Source organism: Paroedura picta, chromosome 7 (assembly GCF_049243985.1).
Source record: "Paroedura picta isolate Pp20150507F chromosome 7, Ppicta_v3.0, whole genome shotgun sequence".
Classification (NCBI taxonomy): Eukaryota; Metazoa; Chordata; class Lepidosauria; order Squamata; family Gekkonidae; genus Paroedura; species Paroedura picta.
Genome location: NC_135375.1, coordinates 28,867,959 through 28,890,475, shown reverse-complemented (window position 1 = coordinate 28,890,475; position 22,517 = coordinate 28,867,959). Strand labels below are relative to the sequence as shown.

The 22,517-nt window shown below is 43.3% G+C and overlaps 1 protein-coding gene across 1 annotated transcript in view; it reads right to left on the bottom strand.

Moving 5' to 3' along the window:
• Positions 1 to 22,517, bottom strand: part of ZSWIM6 (zinc finger SWIM-type containing 6) — a 116,292-nt gene that overhangs the window by 58,133 nt on the left and 35,642 nt on the right. The window contains exon 2 of the mRNA XM_077347199.1: positions 2,371 to 2,727. Within this exon, the coding sequence (XP_077203314.1) occupies positions 2,371 to 2,727 (357 nt within the window). The remainder of the gene's footprint in view (positions 1 to 2,370; positions 2,728 to 22,517) is intronic.

Sequence of the window (22,517 nt, the reverse complement as noted above, 5' to 3'; positions counted from 1 at the left end):
GGATAGGCCAGAAAGGCTTCTAGGTCCTCACCAGGACAGACCAGAAAGTGACGGGGAAGTGGCAGGACACCATGTGTAAAAGAAGGAGGCCTTCCCCTCAAGGCCCCGGGTGTGCTTCTAGGCCCGAGGGGAAGGCCACACCGCTGCCAGGGGGAATGGAGGGGGGAAGCAGACCTTCCCCTCGGGCCTAGAAGCACACTTAAGGCCTCAATGAGGCCCCAGGTGTGCGTCTAGGCCTGAGGGGAAGGCCGCGCCACCGCTGGGGGGGAGAGGGGAAGCAGGCCTTTTCCTCGGGCCCAGAAATGGTGCACTCGGGGGCAATGCCACCTCTATGTGTCTGATGGGTGGCCCGCCCATCAGACAAAACATATTGTCCATTTGTTCTTTTGGGAGTCACAGAACACATACGACAGTGAAGCATCTGAAAAGTTAGAAAAATATTCAAGGCTTTAAAAGCACATGTCCTAACTAAGATTGCCTTGCGTTGTGTCTAATGCAGGCCATCAGTAGATATTTGAAATCTGCCACTACTCAGTTGTCTAGAACAAGATTATAGTAAGTCATAAGATTAGTATGGCATCCAAGGTAGGTACTACTCTGCAAATTGCTTTAAAAGATTAATTGTCCCAATCCAGATGAAGATAAATGTCAATGGAACGCATGCAAAATGCAATCCTAACACCAGCAAAGTTGCCAGAACATGCTCATTGATGGCATAATGCTAAAAGACATGATGCCACTGCATTCGACCTCCAAGGAGCTCAGAGTGGCACAAGGAGACTCCCATCACAGCTCTCATCAGGTCCGCATCGGATAAGTTTCATACCAGGAATGGAATTATCGTCTGCTCTTTTGTATCACAGTAATTCTGACAAGTGAGCTGCATGATACCATATGATGTTGCAATATATTTTTTGTTTTACATGATTTGGCACTTGTACAATTATTAGGAAGCATTTGAAAATCTCATAATTGCTAAATTTCAGCAGAAGTGCAAAGAAACCAGAAAATGAATCCATTGTTGACATAGGACCCAAGGTACAACAAGAACCTAGTAATATGGATTTTGCTACTGAAAGCATAAAGCTGAAGATTCCGTCACAGCTCTTAACTGATAAGCACTGCGCCCAAAGTAGTTCACACACGTCTCCACAATAATCCTCACAAATGCTCTGTAAAATAAGTCAGCATTACTCCAATGAGCAAGCCTCAAGGGAATGGACTTGCTCCATAAACACCAAGAGTTCACTGCATCTAGGTATACACCCATGATTTCCCTGTAGCCAGGCAAACATGCGAAACACTGCACAGTCCCAATAATGCAGATAAGGAGAGAGAGGCTAGAAGAACAGTGACACACAGTGAACTGGACCAAAATCTGACTATCCTCATGGGCTCATATTCAGTTATGTTGGTACAAATGGCAAAAGGATATCACTCAAGTGGACTTTTCCAAGAGCACAACAGCTACATGACTGATGCCAGTCTTAGACACCCATCAACCAATGTCATGGATATGATATCAGAACAGGCTGGCCTGGCACCCTTGGAATTACACCTCAAGTGGGAATGACTACAAGACAGACTAGTAAAAGGGAAAATATTTATCAGAATTACAGATGCCACAGGAAACAAAGGAGAAAAGAATTCTCACTTTCCTAGGCTGTGTTCAAAAGAGATGCAGCTTAACCCTTGTTTTAAGGCATAAGCATCCACATAAATATACCAATAACCTACGTGGCTAGAGGCTTCACAGCACAGCCACAGTCCACAATAAGCATTTAAATAGCTCCTGAATACATCCTTGGCTTGCAACAGCCCCAAGAACTCTAGCACTGCAAGAACACCTTGTAGAATCCAGCTAGTTATCTTCTCCAAGCCTATCACCACCAACAATTACCTGGGCCTGTGATAACTTCCTCGAAGTGTTATAGAAGCTCAGCTTCAATCCACTGCCTACTTAGGGCATAAGCTAACACTTGAGAAAAAGGTCTATGGGCAACTACAAAGTACAATTCCATGCAAGAAAGTCAGGCATGTCAACAAAAACAAAATCCATACATGTGTATTTGAAGTACATTCTGGAAAGAACCTGAAACAGGGATTCCCAACCAGGGGTCCACTGCCTTAATGGATTCGGCCACAAGCTAAGGAACCTGCCACTTCCATTTCTCCCCCCTCCTGTGAGTCTGGAGCTGCACACCTACTCCGCAGTTCTGCCTGTTAATGTCGGTGGTGATAGCACTTCCAGTGACCTGTAACTTCTGGGGGCACGGCAGGCTCCTTGAAGCCTGAAAAATTATTACAGGGGTTCCTCCATGGTCAAAAGATTGAAAAGGGCTGACCTGGGGGGAGGAAAAACAAACTCACCATGAACTTGATTGATCTCCGAATTCTGAGACAGAATTTCGTCTGCCAATTTCTGAGCGGTTGGCAAGACTTCCGTGTGATGCACTGTGATCAAATACTGTACAAACTTTTGTAGCTGGTCTCTGTTCATTTGAAATAGAGTCTCTGAAATGGGAAGATGCAGTTTGACCTGATCGGGCTTGCGGATCCGGTATAAAGAAAGCGCCACGACGTGGGCACAGTAAAATATGTCTTTGTTTCCACAGCTACAGGTCACTGAGGTAATCTTGCAACGATCAAAGCTGATGGCTACATTGCAAACAGTTTCTGGCTCCGATTGCGCTGCAGGCTCGGTCACCGTGCCACTCAGGTGGAAACCTGTGCAGTAAAGAGAAATTTTAAAAAGGACACGTCAGTGAAGGGTCTGGGATGCTCTGTTTGAAAAATTTAAAGTAGCACGTCTTAAAAGTGTTCAGTTTTCTTGGAAACAGCTCAGAAAGCAACTGTGGTCTTCAGCAGGGACCACCCGAATCACCCACAGCAGAAGACAGTGTATATAAATAGTTTCATACACTCAAAGTAGTCATTGTGGTAGATGACTACAAGGGGAAAAAAAACAGGAAGCAGACAAACACCAATCCACCAAGCCTACATTAATTTAAAAGGCTTTCAGCAATGTACTTTCCAACTCCACAGGCACACAACTACAAACACGTCAGAATCTTCCGCTGATGAAGTATGGCAAAAGCCCACTGGTTTAATACAAGTCCAGAATTTGATTCATCTTTGCTTCCAACATGCAATACTGTTGTAGGGGTTATTTAGGAACATAAGCCTTATTTCTGTTTTATTCACCGGCAGAGTTCCCCAGTGAGAGTACAGGGCAGTTCCCTGCCGAATTCTCTGTAGATCCGAAACACTGCGTCCCATGTTAAGTGTATACTGATCAAGATGTTCTGTGATCATCCATCCCTCATGCAACATGGATGCCACATGATCCTGAGCTACAGTCCAGGCAGCTTTTCTCAGATGTTTATAAGCTGCCTTTCCATCGAGGTCTTTCATGGTACAATAATGAAATATAAATGAATCTACAATACATTAAAAAAGTCAACCGAGCCAGCAATAAATACAATTACAGAATACTAAAAGTGCAAGCTTTGTTAAAAAAAATTTACAAATATGCTCATTGATACCTGCGTGGTGGAGACAGAGTGAAAAGTTTAAACGTGGGATGTTTTAAATTTTGATTATTAACTATTTTGTAAACTGCCCCGAGCTCGCTTGCTGAGAGAGGCAGTCTATAAATATTAATATAATAATATAATAATGATTAGTCGTCACTGATAGCCCCATCCTCCATGAATGTGTCCACTCCCCTTTTAAAGCCTTTCAAGTTGGGGGCCACAATCACATCCTGAAGCAGAGAGTTCTACAAATTAACTATGCACTGTGTGAAGAAACGCTTCCTTTAGGCTGATCTGAATCTCCCACCCTTCAGCTTCAGTGGATGGCTCCAGGTTCTAATATTATGGGCAAGGGAGAAAAAAGGCCCTCAAGTGAGTGTGCTGGCCCTTGTTTCCCTGCCTCCACATGATCACCAAGTCATGAGCATGGTACCAACCTGCTGAGAACTGCCCACTCGCTTGGTTCCTATTGGTGCGGGGGATGACACTTTGCAAATATCCAGTCACAACGGTATGTGTGGACACTTCCATCACACATACATACTGTGGTCAGGGATACTTTTAGCCACTTCAGAGTCCTGGGCAAAAGTCCAGAATGGGGCCCCGGAATCACCGCTACCATCTCCACTCGTGTCAACCCAGGTTGCTTTTCTTCTCCTCCCCTTCACAGGACACACAGATTATACCAAAATGACACAATAGAGAAATGCTACATAGAGTACACAAGTACGAATTTGTGTTCAAAGAAACTGAGGAGCACACATACCTATCAATATTTCTCCACTATTTTCTCCAAGTAATGGTGTCAAGAGAATCACCTGGTGAATCTTTGACTAGACCAGAGTACTTCAGCCTACATGCTACATTGGGGCCTGCTGTGAGTTTGAATGATTCCCTGTGCTAAACGCAAACTCTCTGCACACTCTAATGACATGTCAATATGAAAAGCTCATATAGAACGGAGCACTGAAATGCTGCTAAAGGGAAAGCTTTGCTTTTTAAGGACAGAATAATGGAAAGACCTGCTGTACATTCATAGGTAACTAAAAGGAAGGTACATTTGTGAGCATTATTATTTCATTTTCTTTTTCTTACTGTAATCATAAATAGGTTGCATACAAGTCTTCCGGTCAAGGAGGCAATAAAATGCCACAGAAACCACAGCACTGAACAGTTCCAGGAGAAGAAGCTGGGATGGTCACAGTACATTAGCTTTGACCCCAACTGAGATTCCAACTGTCTGGAAATACAAGATACAGCAGTCGGTTTCTGAGCATTGTGGTCAGAAAACCCTGAGCATGACTCTGAAGGGGACACTCACAGAATGCTACTGATACCACAAATTGGGAGCCCGCATGAAAACGGCTAGACAGAGGTCTGTCACCAAAGGAAGCAAGTGAAAATATCCGAGGTTAAACAAGATTCAGAGACAGAATATGTTATTCCCAGTAATGTCAGACACATTGTTAACTCAGTTAATTTAGCCAAGAAAGCCTAGAGATGCTCATATTTTTACCAGCACGCCCATCAGTGTCTCATTTGGACTTGTAGCTTTTCTGGCCTCTTAGCTTTCACCTCTGATGAAGTTTCACATTTGGTGCCTATATTGTTAAATTGCAAGACAGGAATATCACAGCTTTGGTACTCAATCCATGCAAAAAACCTCAAGACAAAATATGCATGGCAAGAATTTGGTTCCTATCTACTCTGAATTTAAATGCTAACAAAGACGTACTTGTATTTGTGCTTGTACCTATCTATATCTCAAACCAATTCCTTTGTTTGGCCCCATTATACAAGACAACAAAGACTGTGGGCCAGAGTTTTCCACATGTCATAAAACAGTTTAAAGGGCTCTGTTAACTATCTCACCATTTCCCCAACTCTTTCCAGCGGGGTATTTCTGCCATGAAGTCACAAAGCTGGAAGACATTTTGCCCCTCTATCAAAATATGCAAAGAAGCACTGAATCCTCACAAAAGGTTTGTGATTTAAAGTTGCATACCAAGGAGCAATCCAAGATTTCCACCTGGTGGATTGCTGAAGGCTTCATTAGAAGAACTATGAATCCGGAGCGTTTTAGATGACACCAGCATCTCGCCCAATAGGGGGAGAGGCGGAGAGCAGAGTCATGACAAGATCTGCACTGCAGCCAACAAAACGGAACAAATTAAAACAAGCTGCCAATTTTCTATTTTGCGAATTTCCGGAACAAGCATGCATACTAATTGATGTGATAATTGAAACATGTTTGTTTGCAGCTAAACAGAACCTTTATGCTGGCAGAAGCTTAATCCAGAGTTTCTGGCTACATAAACCCACATGCTGGGTGGATAAAAATTCAGTTAACAAAAAAATCTTTGTTACAATAAGTTCAGCAATAGCTTAGTTTAAAACAGAGCCTAAATTTGATTTAAACATTTTTTAAAAAACAGATTTTAAGACATTCAAGTTATATTTTTGTGGGGAAAGAACTGTGGGGAACACAACAATATAGTAGCTCATATATTATGGTTTCACCAAGGAGTTAAGGATTGGCAAATCACCACCACTAATGTCTTCTGTTCCTCTATCTGGGTGGCCTTCTACTCATGTTCTATGCCAACTATCTGACCCTCCTGTGCATGATTCTGTAAGCCAACACCAAAGAACATGGCCTCCATTTTACAGAAACCCTGATCCACCTACTATGCTTTTGGTTGAGATTGTATTGTGGGGGAACACACAAGACGGAGCAGATTGAAATTGGCCTTTTGGGAAAAATTTGGATTTTAATAATAATTCATATTACTAATCAATCCACATTACCCAAGCATTTTTTCTACTATAGGATTTCTATCTGTATGGAGTCAACTGGGCAGCTGAGAAATTTAAACATCAAAACACTAAACAAGGGCATTTAACTGAACACTAAAAACTTAACCAGAACTTTCCAGAAGCAAGACCTGGCTAAAGTTAGACAGAATAATCCAAATGCAAAACTCATGTAATAACCGTTAACACCAACTAAAATTACACAAGACAGTGGTGCAAGATTTCAAATTCTCCATAACTCATCAAGCTGGATGTTAACCCCACCCTCCCTTTCCCAAAAGGCAAAGGAGAACAGTTGTCTCAGGCTGCAATTTTGAAGCTCTCAGAGTCAACTCAAACATATGTGCTAGGGCAAGGACTTAATTTGGAGCCAAGCACTTGTGGCATTCCTTGTGGGAAGAAGACTGAGAACAGTAACAAACTCCACTGTGAGTACAAAAACAAAATACTGGGCAGAAATAGTTCCACCATAAAATGGCAAGTCAGTGCCCTTTGGAAGTTTAAACATTCAGTCTGCACACACTAATATAGGTGACCTATTATGTTCTATGGGTAATATTTAATCTCAAGTCAGACATTTTTGGCATAGTACAAAGACTGGAGGATTTAACTCTTCTGTTCAACAGTAAATGACATTGAATTTTAGGAGATGGAAAACATGTAGTATGTTTACATTTAAGACAAAACACATTTTGTCTTATATACTGCCCTGAGCCGCAAGGGAGGGCGGTATGTAAGCGTAATAAAATAAATAACATAAAAAAATTTAATAGTGATTTTTTTAAACCAAGAAAAATCTAGTTTAAACCTAAGATTTATTTAAACAAGTATACATTTTTACCTACACTGGCAACAATCCCCCCACCTAGAATCATAAAATCATAGAGTTGGAAGGGACCTACTGGTCCAACCCCCTGCACCATACAGGACAACCACAACTCTATCGCTCATCCCCTGTAACCTGCCACCCCCCTGAACCTTCACAGAATCAGCCTCTCCATCTTACATCTTAGGGAAGCTTTGGGCTGCTCCAGCCAGAAGCACCTTGTGTGTAACTTGCCATCACGTCGCAGCTGAATTATGGTGCCTCCACATAAAGATGATTTGCCATAGCCTTCCTCTGCATAGCAATCCCGGAATTCCTTGGTTCACCTCCCCCCCCCCTCCAAATACTAACCACAGGTGACCGACCCTGCTTAGCTTCTCAGATAGGAAAAGATCATGCTATCCTGGACCATCCAGGTCAGGGCCGAGATACTGAGCAGAGCAGGGCATGCCAGTGCGCATTTCCAATGAAGGATGACAGAGGAGAATGATGGTCAAGATGTGCCTGGTGAGGGAGGAATCGTGCAACCAACAAAGTCTGTGTATTCCACACATTATAATATTTCCTTTATTTTGCCGAAGCCTTGTCTTGTGGTAACGTGGAGCTTGTGTTTTGTAGAAATAAAGTTATTTAACTAATAAAGTCCGCCCACTTCCTACCCATCCACCTTGGCTACTCCGCAAACCGAGGTAATGGGGAGTTGATCTTACTGCGGGGGGGGGGGGGGGGAATACGCTACTGGAGAAAGGAGGACAAGAAAATACTTTCTGCCCCAGTTTCCTGAAGGGGCTGTGATCTGACTGAGGAAGTCTAGGGGAAAAAGCAACTCACTGACAGGGCAAGTTAAGTAGCCTTGCCACAGAGCAGGGTGGGAAGCCAAAAACACTCCATCATTCCGCACACTGAAATAGACAATTAAAAGATTTTAACTTAGCCTTCTTCCCAACTAGCTAGTTCCCTATGTGCATGGTGTTCTGTTTGTAGGGCGAAACTGTTAAGTTGTGAACCCTCACTCAATATGACACAGCACAGCCCAGATACAGGTTTACCACCTCTGTGAGAGCTAGGCTATGGTCTAGCAGGATTGATAGGCTACTACAGACCCTTTCTCATCTGGCTTTTCCTGTTTTTGCTGAAGGAGAAGCCTGTCTTTAATGATAAGAACTGTAATGATATAGCAGCGCCTCAAACACTTCCTTCGTTTCCTTGTTCTAACTTTGCTCTTTGGGGACCAAATAGAAGGGTGCCATGTAAAGCCACCTTGTGCCATAGAAATTCAGTTACAGAGCAGTAGTTTCCCTGAAATGTCCGCTGGTTGTTAAATATTCCTCATTCATCCCCAATACATAGGTCAGCCTATACTCTTCAACAAAATTCCATTAAAAAAAAAGGTTAAGACAGACAAATGAAGCATTTATGCCATGGAAATTCGGGACTTCCTCATCAGATGGGTACTCCTATTTGTCAGTGGCTGGAGAGCAGACATGACATAACTGTATGGGTGGAAAGAAAAAAACAGTGTCTTTATCCACAAATTCCACAGCAGATGCTCCTTGCAGAACAAGTAACCCCCACCATGCACCAGCTTTTCTTACATGTCAGCATTCAGGAGTAGCTACTTGTCTACTAAAGTAATAATGTGACTTTTACTATAAAGTCAGATGAAAAAATTGCTCTTCATAAACCAATCCTTTCACCCTTCCAATGCTCCCGGCTTCTTAAATGCGCCTCCATTAAAAGCACATCTCAGAACGTCCTGCTGGCTTGGGTTGCCAGAATGCTCTCCCTCCCCGCCCATTCTTCTCTTTAGTCTCTTGTGGACTATACAGAAGAAATTAGCTATTAATTACATGTGAAGGAGTCACAGATAGAGCTGCACCCTGCTGTGGAAGACTGCTACTTTATGTGTCAATTTCACAACAAAAGCATCTGCTGCCTTGCTAATATGTATATTTAAAACTGCCTCACAATGCGCAGAATTATATGCTGTTCATTGCCTGTTTGTTCAGATATTATGAACTCTTAAGCAGTATTGCTCAAAATTATTCCCTTTGAGGCTTTCACTTCCTGGTTTTCTTTGTAATGCACTCCCCCCCCCTCCCTTTTTGAGTAGCGTGGACACTTAGGGGAGGGAGAACACAACCTGAGCCAACCATGTGAGATATTTGGGGGGTAGCAACTACCAATGTGTTTAATTTTGCACATTAATGGTAAAGTAGAATCATGGAGTTGGAAGGGACCTCCAGCGTCATCTAGTCCAATCCCCTGCAGAATGCAGGAAACTCATAACTACCTGCCCACCAAAACAAAAACAAAACACAGTCTGGCCTGGAACAAATTCAACTGCTGACCCCAAAATGGTTATCAGCATTTCCCAGGGCATGCAAGAAATGGCCACAAGAGTATTAGTCTCATGAGTTAAGCCTGAAAGAAAGATCATCCACACATTTCAATACATAGTGGCAAGGAGATCAGACACCGGAGTCTAGAGTTCTGCCCGGCCTAGGCGTTTTTTGGGTTGCATGGGTTGCTCCAGGCTTCCGTGCCCCCTCTTTTTAGGTGGTTAGGCTTGAGGAACATCTTCCCCTTCCTTGGAGACGGAAACGGGCCCTGAATGGGCAGAAAGCGAGGTGGAGTGGGGAGAGGAGTCAGTGGCCTTTTGCACAGAACATCCTCAGGCTCGCGTTAGGAGGCCCCTAGGAGATGATACCATAGCCAGGGTGGAGCACCAATGCGAGCTGTGAGCTGTGAGCTGCTTGCTATGTTGTTTCGGAGGCTGCAACAAGGACACTTGCTTATAGAGACCTGGCAGACCCTGCTCCCTGCCTTTCATCTCCCTCCTCTCCGGGCACCCAGCCCCCTCTAAGGTGCCCCCCATGAGTACAAAAGGCCGGGAGGGGAGCTATGAAGTGCGTCCACTCACCAGACCGAGGTCTGCTGCTAGTGCTGCAGGAAGGAATCATCCCCGCAACTGTGGGCGAGATGGACCGGGGGAGTTTGGCTCTTGTGGCTGGTTTCTTCGCGGCCCAGCTACATGGTGGCAGAGTGCGATCTGGGAGCGGCGGATTCGGCTGAGAGGCTTGATCCTCTGGCTTGTGTGTACACCACAGGTCTTTGGGGCCCTTGTGAGTGTAGAAGATTGTCAGGTCAGCGACCGGCAGTTCCCTGGAGTGCTTCTTACCCAACCTGAAGCCCAGCGAGGCTCTCATGGTGGAGCTACCTAGTGGAGTGGCAGCCTGAGAAGAGCAGGCGGGATTTTGCCTTTAAGAACTGGTGGCTTCTGAACCATCTGCTGGCGAGTTGACCATCTTCCAGAGCTATTAGCTCCAGGATTTGGAGACAATTCTCCTGTGCAACCCAGTGGTGAAGTGGTGACTGATTGGTTCCATCTTTCAGTCATCAGACCCTGGCTTAGGTCTGAGTTTGTGTGTGGGGTTACTCTTAAGATCTTGTGGAGGGGAACAGATTAGGTTTTGTATTCCAGCGGGGGGAAGTAGAGCTGAGAGAGCCTGTTAGGTGGGATCTTGCTCGACCCCTCCCTCCAGTTTAGTTAGTGGTGGGTATCTGAGTCAGCTGGTAAATTAGTGGGTTGGGTGGGGGGTGGCTGGGGAGGGTGGGTCTTGGGTTTTTGGTGGGGAGGGTGGGTAGGTTTGGGATGGTTAGAATGGGAATTAGTGCAGCAGCTGGGGATAGATAGGTTAGGCTAGTGGGAATAGTCCCCCCTGCTAGAGCGTGGAGAGTGGGGGGCCATTATTGGGGGGCTGGGATCCCAATGGTGATGGGCCATTGGTGATATGGCAGGGGGACGAGGTTGGACAAGAGAAGAGTTGGGAGTGCTGTTCTGTGCACTCAATCCTCTTCTATCATCCGTCCCATCACCAGATGTGTGAAGGCGGAGGCTAGGGGAGATCAGACATTGATCCTGTGCAACTCAAGGGCAATTAACAACGAGGCCTCGACTATGCAACATTTTTTTGCAGTCAGGGGCGGACCTTGCTTGTGTGACCGAGATGTGGGAGCAGGAAGGAGAGACAGTTACCTTGAAAGAACTGACCCCCCCCCCCAGGTACTCGGGTCTTGCATCAATATTGGGTCCGTGATAGGCAAGGAAGGGTTGCAATCCTGGTCAGGGAGTCTTTCTCCCACGGGGCTCTCCGGTTCCAGAGGTCAGTGGGGTGGAGTGTGTTGGTATTGGATTGAACTCGGTTGAGAGCTTGGCCATCTGGCGGGTTTACTGCCTGGCCCAATGCCACACCAGATGCCCTGCAGAGGCGGTGGCCACCTGAGTGTTGCAGTTTTCCAGGCTTCTGATCCTGGGAGACTTCAACATCTACACAGATGCGCAGCACCCGGGGTTGGGACCTGGTGTCATCCATGGCAATGCTGGGGCTCTCACAATTCATTGCTGAGCACAGCCATCAGGCCAGCCACACCCTCAACTTGATCTTCAGGGCTGGTATAGGATACCTCCCCATCCCCAATTGGGTACTGGATGTATTTCTGTTCACCTGAAGAGACTCATGGATCCACTTGGCTCTGTGGGACCCAATGCCTCCTGGAATTGACGGCCCTAGTGGAGGACTGGCAGTCCCATATGACAGTCACTATCGAGATTGCCCCCAGACGTCCTCACTGCCCTCAACTCAAATAGGCCCCCTGGTTTACTGGGGAGCTTCAGGAGAAGAAGAGGGAAGTGAGATGATTACAGCAAATGTGGCAGAAACATGTAAATTCACTTCACAACCATATGGAAGTTCATTCGATAGCATAGTATACAAAACCAGAAAATCTCTAGTACTACAAAATCAGCAATAATAAGACAATGGAGAACTCACTGCAGTTGTACAGTCAGAAAAGAAACCAAAAGATGCTCTTGGAAACAAGAGGAAGAAACGCTAATCACTGAATTGGTCGTCTGCCAAAATTAAGAATTAGATTTATTCCAATGTTCCCAGCCACATAAACCTATTAATTTAACAAGAGGCTACTAAATGGTTGTTACCACCTTAAACATATATTCATAGTCATTGTCATGCCTACCTAGAAGACATGGAATTTTTAAAATGTATTTGTAGGAGTAGAGTCTGAAACACAACACAAAGACCTAACCTAGAACTTCGTTCAGCAGCAGTTTTTAGTGTTCTCCTCTGAGGCAACAGATGCACAAATGTCACATCACAAGATATTGCACAAAAGTATTAATCATCATTGGGCATATCAACCATTAACTGCCAATACAGTGCAGTAATGGAGCAAACTTCATTGCCTAATACCATGAGGGAACAGTAGCAGACTCTGAAAGCAGCAGCTAGAATTCAGTTGCAAAGGAAGACAATCTAATAATGTATTTAATACTTTTTTACTCCACCCACTCTTTTACCCATGTTATCTGAATGATCATATAAGCCACAAAAGGCAACGAGGAAATAGCTGGACTAGTCAATGGTCTATGGTCACTTACAGTAAACTCTGGAGCAGAAGGAGGATTTTGACCTGGGTCTTCCAGATCCAGGTCCCAGCACTCTAAGTCACTAGACAACATTGGCAACTAACAACACATTCCCTGTTATTGACACAGCAATACCAATGAGAAAATAGCCACAAACACCTTTCATTGGTTGGATTTAAGATAAAGCCTTCAACATGAAACGGCTGTATGATGCAGGCACTTAAGAAGCACCTTTCAGGCAAGAAAACATTGACTATAGAGACTGGCAAGGCAACAGACAGAAAGCTATTTACTGTCTATTTGCAACATTTACTTTGTTCCCCTACTCACACACCAAACAATTCCCTTCCATATCTCAGACTGCACCGCCAACCTGGCTGCATGATCACATCCCCTGGGAGGAAAAGGAGGAGTCCTTAACTTGCACAAACCAGACAATGTACACCTCTGCCAATTAAGCCGGCGTCTGGATAAAGTGCAACCTTCCAAAAAGACCAACACTGTATAAATCCACATTACTATTATTTAGAAGAACTACTTTGACTGAGCAAGATCACATCTGTTGGTAAGAAAATGCAGACCGAAGATTCATCTATCAAAAGGAATCAACTCCAAGCTAAATATGCATTATTTACATCCTGCACAAAAGCGTATTTGTTCTTTCAAGCCACTATAATGGTAAGTCAAATGCATGCACTGTATTTCCAAACTTAACATACCAATAAGTCACAAAGCATGATGTATTCTAATGGAATATTTTACCCCGAAGTTCATCTAATATCACATATTATCACAATCTGGTTTCCGAACTGTTTGCCAAAACAGTTGCTGTACACAGAGTTCTGCAGGACTGAGCCGCCTATTTTATAAATCGCTTCATTTGGTTGTGCTAATCATGTCCTCCCAGGAATAGGAAATAAATTATTTATTATTGGGTATGGAGAAGATTGTGTGATCATGCTAGAACTCTGGAATAAGCACGCTGATGTTACTCCATAGATCAGGGATAACCAACCTTGTTGAGTGTGCAAGTACATCTGGAATTGTGAAAACACCTAGTGGGTAGCACCACAAAATGGCTACCATGAGAACACATAGACTACAAGACTATATGCTAAGGATACTGGGCCCATCTTAAAATGTTGTGGTTACAAGCCTCACAAGCTTGTTTCAATAAGTACAGAATCAAGGTAACGCCTCCAGCGACCTCCCAGAACACTTTTTGCTCCGTAGAAGAACCAATGACCGATTCTTTGCTTAGAGGAATAAAAGTGCCTACAACATTTTGGCAGGCATCATGTGTTCTCATGGGGACCACACAGAAGATCACCAATGTAGACAGAACATGCTAGAACTTCAGGAAAAAAATAAAGCTCTCCTGTTTTTGTATTATTTTGACTTTTGTTATTAGCAGAGGTTCCTGCTGGTCACACTACTGCTGTATCACTAATGGTAAACATTACACCTCTGTTCACCCTGAGAATATAATCCCTTTGTTGTTTGCATGATCAACTCTGAGGATATATTTTTGATATGGAACATTTACTGGCTGGCTACCTCAAACGGAGGTCTATGGACATGACGTCCGTAGTCCTGCCCACAGGGACCATGACAGCAGCACCAGAGCACTGAGGCACACCTGTTGCTTTGGTGTCGTTGCCACTGCTGCCAGTGTTCTGAGGCAGCCCCCACCCTCCGGAGAGCGGGGCCAGCCTTGGGAGACTGGGGGGGGGGGTGCGGCCAGCCCAGTGCAACACACCAGCAGGTAAGGAGAGGGGGAAGGGGGGAGGGAGGTGGCAGGAAACAAGGATTCTCGCCCCTTATGTGGAAGTTCCACATAAGAGGTGAGAATCCTTGTTGGTTGGGTTTTTTTACAAAATTTATCTTCTGCATTTCAGCCCTCACAAGGGCCACCAAGATTACTAACAAGCTAAAGCACGCATAATAAAACCACATTTTAAAACCACCCCCACAATCCCTCCCAAAAAATGTTAAAAAGTTAAGAACAGAGCTAAAACACATACAAATACAGAAAAAGAAATAATTGAAACACTAGTCAGGAACAAGCATTATTCAAATGCAAGACCAGTTTTTTCCAAGTATGCTAACAAAGCAAAGTTGTGTTATCCTATGTTTGCATACAACTTAGTTGTCCAGTAATGTAACAGTTCTGTGTACAACATTCAGGGTTGCCTTCCATATGAGTAAATATGGTTTTTGCCATTGGGCTTTGTTACTCAGTTGTATTTTTGAAGATGTTGTTATCCTTTAAGTGTTTTATTGAGAGGGGGGGGGAGAAAAATCAATATTGCCTCAAGGCAGCACATCAACACATCCTTTTAACTGAAGCTTGTGCTATGATAAGGGAGGAAGTTGTTCAGTTTGTAGCAAGAGTTTAGAAATACGTTTTACCACCAACCTGTTTAAAGAAAAGGGTCACCTGCTGTTTCTCCCCCTCCTGCGACAGCTACCGTTTTTCCCCAGCATGTATCTGCTTGTGACCCACACTGCAAGTCTTATCTACTGGATCAAGGGAATCAACGGAGTACTGGGCTGGTATCATTTTGGTCCTTTTGTCATGCTTTTAACATGCCGCTTGGAAAACCTTCCTTCCAGGGTCCTTTTAAGGGACCTCCCAGTACCGAGCAAAGCAGCATCAGCTTGGTTAAGCATGTATCAACACACTATTTACGTCTTTGGGAGAGTGAAGGTAGATCTCCTGTATGGCTTGCTTGGGTTATTTGGATTTCATTACCATCTAAACAACAATGCATGTATGGCAAAGATTCTCCCTCCCTCCCTCCCCCACCCCAAATTCCAAGGACAGCACAGGCCAAAGCAGCATTTCACAGCAGTTGAGGAGGGGGAGGCAACATTGCCCAGAAATTCTGAGAGAAGTAGGCTCTTGTATTAGAACAAACAGCAGCCTGTTTCTATCGCTCCTTTGTTTGACAAGTTCGAGCTGGCTGGAAAGGTCATTTATGCCCCAAAGCATCGAATCAACATTTGGAGGAGATGAATTTTAAAAATGGCTATTCGGCTCTGCTCTCTGAATTACTAACTTTAAAAAAAGGCTTAGCCAAACCCCAAAAGGAAAAAAAAAAGTAGTCTTTCCTCAAGCAAACTAAGCATTGATTTTATGTCTATGTCAGCACATACCCCACCTATATCTTAATTAAACCTCATTTTGAGCACGAGAGTTAAGCCAGTAAGATGAAGTGATGTCAAATTCATGGGACTACAGAAAGAAAATTACTGTTTAATTATCGCAGGAGAGGTCTTTTAACAGTTCATACAGAACATTAAAGTTTCCTTCTCCCTTGTCATCGAGATAGTACACAGTCAATTTGTAAGGAACTCAAAATGCAAAATAATCCAGGCAAAAGCCTCCCAAATACAGAAGCTGGCTAGTCCATTTATGAAGATCAGCAGAGGTCACAGTACTCATATCAGGGAAAGTCCAGACTTCATTTCTTATAAACTTTCTACCTAAAGCATGCAAATGGCTTCCTGCAGGATAGCTCAGGCTTGACACTGCAGCTATGAATACTTGGCAATTTATATATAATGTACAGAATAGCCTTGAAAATCCCTGTGCTACACTTAATAACTGGCACACCGACCCACCCATGTTTATTTTCTTTGGCGCAACTGACACCATAAAAGGAAAAAACCATGTACCTTGTGCTTAACAACTCTCTGCTTGTCTCGTGAACGAAAGCAGCCTTTACAAATCTAACAGGGGAAACACTTACCAAGACCTACAGTCTTTAGATGTTTTTAAGATATCTTCCCCTCAATTCTGACAATTCACATAAACTTCAGCCAGCCTTTTCCAACCTTCTGACTGTGGAGGAGCCCCTGGAATATTTTTCAGGCTTCAAGGAGTCCTGGAACTGGGCCAGAACCTGGTAGGGAATATCCCTGACTTAAGCCATGAAGGTCATTTGGTTACACTTCAGCATGTAAAAAGCTGAAGTTGGTAAAAAAAAAAAACAACAACCCAAAACCTCTCTTACTATAACCACTTCCATGTTTATTGTTATATAAACTCATGCAAGCTGAGAAAACAAAGCCTTTGGTGGTCTCTCCGAAATCCTAATATTTAAAGTCACACAAGGCAATTAACCCAGCAAGCTAGGAATATGACAAGCTAGGCTGTTATCAGCCCCTAAAACATATGGCCCACTTAAATAGACCAGCATTCCAGTGCACAAACTCATAATCCCACCCAAAGCTTGCTATGGACATTCCATGATGCAGACAACAAATGAGTGTGCCGGTGATCATCTGAGAAGCTCCTGTCTTAAACTGTTATATGCATGAATATGTTTGTCTATAGATCAACACTATGAGAGACCAATATGGCATTCCCATATTTGTATGACTATTCACATTCATCTTATATTTTCTGTAAGACTGTGCTATCATATACAGTGTCAAGGACAAAGCTGGAAGATTCATGCAAGAAGAAAGATGATAGATTTTCGGAGGTCTACCAACCAAGATGTCCTTAAAGTCAGTTTTCAAGAAAAGGGCTGTCATCTACGCCTACCACCAGCAATGCACATAAAGAAAGACTGGCAGTCTTAAAGGAAAGGCTGGATACACACTTTTCTTGGATGCTTTAGGATGGTTAGGGCTGATCCTGCGTTGAGCAGGGGGTTGGACTAGATGGCCTGTATGGCCCCTTCCAACTCTATGATTCTATGATTCTATAAAGACACCTGTGAAAAACCAAAGTCTTGTCTCACCTATACCATATTCAGTTTTTAAGCACAACACCAATAGATCTAGCAATATGACCAAACTGACTTCCTTCAACTGATATATATATATATATGTAAGGCTTAAGACCAACTGAAGACTGAGATATTTTTCAGTCACTATAAACCCTGCTGGTCCAATAGCAAACAAACAGAGCATTATAACCTGTATGGCAACCCTACCATTGGGCAGACTTTTTAGAAGAATTTCAGAATTGTTTTAAATTGGGATTATAATGTATTGTTGGTTATAGTTCACTGCCCTGAGCCTACTCTAGTGGAAAGGGCAGTTTATATATTTAAAGAAATAAATAATTCCGGTTTGGACATCACAAATTATCCTCATTACAAACACCAACAGGCTATATAACCACCTGAGTTAACACAGTTGTCATTCAACATGCTGCACAGCTTGTGGTAAATCTCTCAGATCATGGCTAGACAATACGTGAGTAGAGTAATCTTACCATATTGTGAATGCCAGCTTAATTTAAAAAATCTTCCGCAACTTTGTTGAAAAAAGACTGCTCTGCTCAGTTTCTTAGAGCACAGCTGTGGCTCTAGTCATTTACCAGCACATGAACACTTGTGAGGATCAGTAATCATTTCCCATCCTTTTCACACATAGTTTAATGGTCTTAACAGAGACATTCTGTTGTGTCAGAGCCCTGCATAAGTTTTTTATGGGTGCAATGTGTTTTGTCCTGCTTAAAGAAAAAGAGGCACCTGTTTCCTCAACAGCCTGAAAGATCATTGAACTTGACTCACTGTGACAAAGAGTCCGTGTTGCAGGCCAAAGACATATGATATCTCACGAGGTTGACTCCCCTGCTTTTACAAATAACTTAAAAAACTAGAGAGTGGAACTTAATGCCTCCTGTCTTAACAGCTGAAGTAATACACACCCCAATATGACGCATTGCTGATAGAGAATAGGGGGAGAAAAATGAATAATCAAGACGGTTACAAACAAAATTAAAAACTCTACCTCACTAAAGCAAATCCATTTAAAGACTTGGACAAGCTTATTTTATTGTACAGGCATAGATCAGAGTCTGTTTAAGTTTGGTAGTCTAGAAGAAAACTTTGGTTAACAGATAGTTTGACTTCTAAGGTTCAGCCAAGCGTTCCTTGGTCTGAACTTCACCAAACAGCAAGAATTCCTTGGATCAAACCAGAGGCTCCTGTGTTCTCAAGATGATGGTGGGAAATACCATTGTCAGAGTTGACTTGCAACAACCCCAAAGGGTTTTCAAGGCAACAAAGGTTCAAAGAGGCCACCACATCATGATCCATATCATGATTCCTTGGTGGTCTCCCATCCAAAAACTAGCCAGAGCTGACCCTGCTCAGTTTTCTGAGATCAGATGAGACTAGCCTACATGGGCTATCCAGATCAGGTCATCTTCTCAAGCTGTCTTACATGGTCACACATTCATTAGGACGAAAAGGACATCACTAGGAATGGGCATGAACCCACTAACAAACTGAACAATCACCACAAACTTTCACATATTTTGATGCAGTTCATGATAGATCATGAAGAACAGAAGGCAGGGTTTTAATCTCTCACTTTCTGCTCCTCTTGGAAACAGCTAGGCAGCAGGGAGCTCCTCCGTGGCTCAGCTGTTTCAGGCACGAACTTCACAAAACTATTTCAGTTCATACGAACTGCATTTTTGTGCTTTATATTAATTTCTAGCCATCACTCTCTTAAGGGAGTGGAAACTTTGACTCCATTCTTCTTTCTGGGCTAGAAAAATCCTATTTATTCCATGGTTAATGTGGTTCCCTTGTATTTTTCTACATAAATTCTTTTCCACATGGAATTCTCAATGCAGTCGCTGCCACATTTGCCTAAGCATGAGCTATCTTTGAAAATAGTAGATTGTAAAATGGGGTCACATTATGTAAGTTAAATCAGACAGTTTATAGTATGCCATTTACTGTCCATATTGCCTGGCATATGGGTCAAAAGTATAAAAACAGAACATTGGTCATTATTTTAATACTTTGAAATTCCAGGCCTGCTGGGATCACAATATTATGAGAAGCATGTATTATTATGTATTTATAGACGACCTTCTCTGATCAGGCTCAGGGTGATGTACAACAATATCCTACTAGTCCATTTGTATTCCATTTCATGGCCTTGACCTACCTTTTGTCAATCAAGGCATTATCTGTGGTAAGAAACAACCATTGGTCACTTCCCAAAGAGGGTCCTTCTCCTCTACAGATAGGAAGACTTCTGAAGATAGTCTTCTCATCCACTTTGAGGGAGAGAGCAGTTAAACATCAATGAACGCTCTCCTTCGGAACTCTGGCATGTGCACTGAGAGCCTTCTTCCCTAGTCAGGAACTCAAAAAACTCTCATTAGCCCACAGTATTTGCCACAAGGCCCGCTCGAATCTTTCTTGCAGCAAGGGTGGCAACCCTTTGTATCAGAAAGCAAATAGCTTAATTTATCATGAGTTGAAGAAAATGCCCCTGGAATAATTTTATTTAGAAATTTCTTCCTTGGATCTGTGTTAAGTAGACATTCCAATAGATAGTGTGGCAGATCTTCAACTACTGGGTTCCCACAGATACATAGATGTTGTAAAGGAGGAATTTGAGGACATCTTCCTGTCGGAACAGAAGAGGTCATTGACTGAAATCTCAAGACTGAAAACGCAACCCTTAGCTTGCTCACATTTATATTACCCAGATACAGGGCAGTAGATGACAGTAATTGGTGCATCAACACTTGGCAGTTGTAACATCTCTTCAGCATCGTCATGGAGAGTGTATAAATGTTTAATAAAAGACGGTAATTGCTTATTGACTACCAGCTTCTTCCATTCAGCCCGCATTTGTTTTTCAAAGAAAAGTGGCATAGGGTACAATTTGGGTGCACTTTCTGGGACTGGGAAAAATTCCTCAAACCCTCCAACTTAAAAAATCTAGCCGTCTGTTCTGGGACTTGTATGTCCTCAACTGGTTCCTCATCTGAAAGAAACTCTGCTTTGTCTTTTGAGGCAAAGTCCCCATACTTTGAATAGGCAAGGTTCCTTTTCCTTGCCATTTTGGTTGTCCAGGAATAACAAGCCTGGGATTCCTCTCTGGGACCAGAGTCCTCATAATATAAAGGTGAATGCTGCGGGGAAAAGAGACCCTGTCAGGCAGTGATCCTCCCCTGACACAAAAAGCAATAATCGCTTCCCTCATCTGCCTTCTAAAGAAATCAATCATTTCAGGGTTACTTCCTCCTAGGCCAGCACTCTGACTCAGACTCTCCTGGGACTCATTAAAATCTGTCTTCCAGGGTGGGACCTTTAACCACAGAATCACCCCTGGGTGTAAGGAAAAGATCGTTACAATGGCCGCCAAGCTGTACCGGCTATTGGAGAGCCCTCAGTGCAAGACCATTGCTGGCAACAGACAGAGGAAGGAAAAACATGGAGAGGAAAAACTTTAAACACATATCTAATATTTCCCAAAGTGGAAGAGCTCCTAAATCTCTGCTGTCTCTATCTCAAGGCAGGAGAATGACTGGGACAGAAGGCTCTCAAGTGTGCATGCCAGAGATCCAAAGGAGGGCTTTCGTTGAAGTTTAACTCCTGCCTTCCAGGAAAGTAGATGAGAAAACCCAATCTTCAGATGTCCTCCACTCCAGAGGAAAAACTGAAGAGGGGGGTAGTGGAAATGATGTTATTTACTTGCCCTTAGCTTCAACCATATGTCTGGTGGAATTGTGCTCTTTTGTATCAGCCTCAACCATATGTCTGGTGGAATTGTGCTCTTTTGTATCAGCTCCATCAGGGTGCATGTTTCTGCCAGCTGTATATTCCACCAGGCTGGAGCCAGAGCCAAAAAGGCCCTTACCCTGGTCAAGGCCAGGCACACTTCCTTAGGGCCTGGTACAATCAACATATTAGTGTTCACCAATTTTAATGTTCTTCTGGGGGTATATGGGAAGAGGCTGTTCCTTAAATATGCATGTAGTTGTTAGGACTACTGTGCTACAAATCGGCCATGTCAGACAAACTAAATGTGGCATATGAAGCATCAACAAACCCCAGTGGGTGTAGATAGGCCAGGCTTGTATACAACGTAGTTGACTTTTTTGCTAAATTTTTAATTTTGCTAATGTTTTTCAAATGTTTACATTAGAATCAGAATTTCCCCCCAGAAGGCCACATCACTGCAACGAAGCATGTTGAAGATGCATGTTCTTCTGAGGTTCACAGACTTCTGAAGCCTCACAGCATTCCCTGTGATACATGTAAACACCGTTGCAGAACTGAAAATGCACCTTTTAAACCTATTCTCTGCATTTTAACTGCCATATGGGTCTACGATGCATTACAGATCCCTGCTATGATCTATGTCACACACCCTTTCTTTCTCGAAGCTATGCAATGGAGCATGCACTCAAATCTAGGTCACAAAGATGAAAGGAACATGATTAGCTATTCCCATCTGAAAACAGTAAGGAATGCAGGCTTGACTTCTGCACTGAAACTAATCCTGATTTGGCAGCTTGTATTTTTAAAAAAGGGTTTTGTTTCCTTCAAATTTGATTCAAAAAACAAGAAAGATCAAAAATTTCTACTCTTTCATTTTCTAAAGGCAGACTTCAGAAGTGTGCTTCAGTAAAAGTCACACTTGACCCCAATTTGGGTTTCTGAACACTTGTAAATGTCACTTGTTGGAGGGGGGAGCAGGGAATACAGAGGACATCACCTGTTTTGACCAGAATGTGAGGACCCATGACACAGAGACAAAAAACCCCACTCTGCATCAGCTTACCATAAACGCCACCACTTCCCCCCCCATCACCCACCCTCACTTTGAAGCCTATAAGATCAGAGCTCAAAACCAGCATTTGAATTTTATCTTCCAAATCGTGCAACAGGCCAGAAAATTGTATGCCTCTCACAGTGCCATAAGATTCCTACCTATTTCTGCTGAAACACACTGAACACAGCAAATCCTTAGGGCAGTCATTTTCAAAAGTCATTTTAAAGACCATGTATCAAGATTAAAACAGATCCAGGTGGCACCTTTAAGACCAACAGTATCAGGAGAGATACTGTTTACATGGATGTCGTGTCCCTGACACATTGTACCGTATACTTCT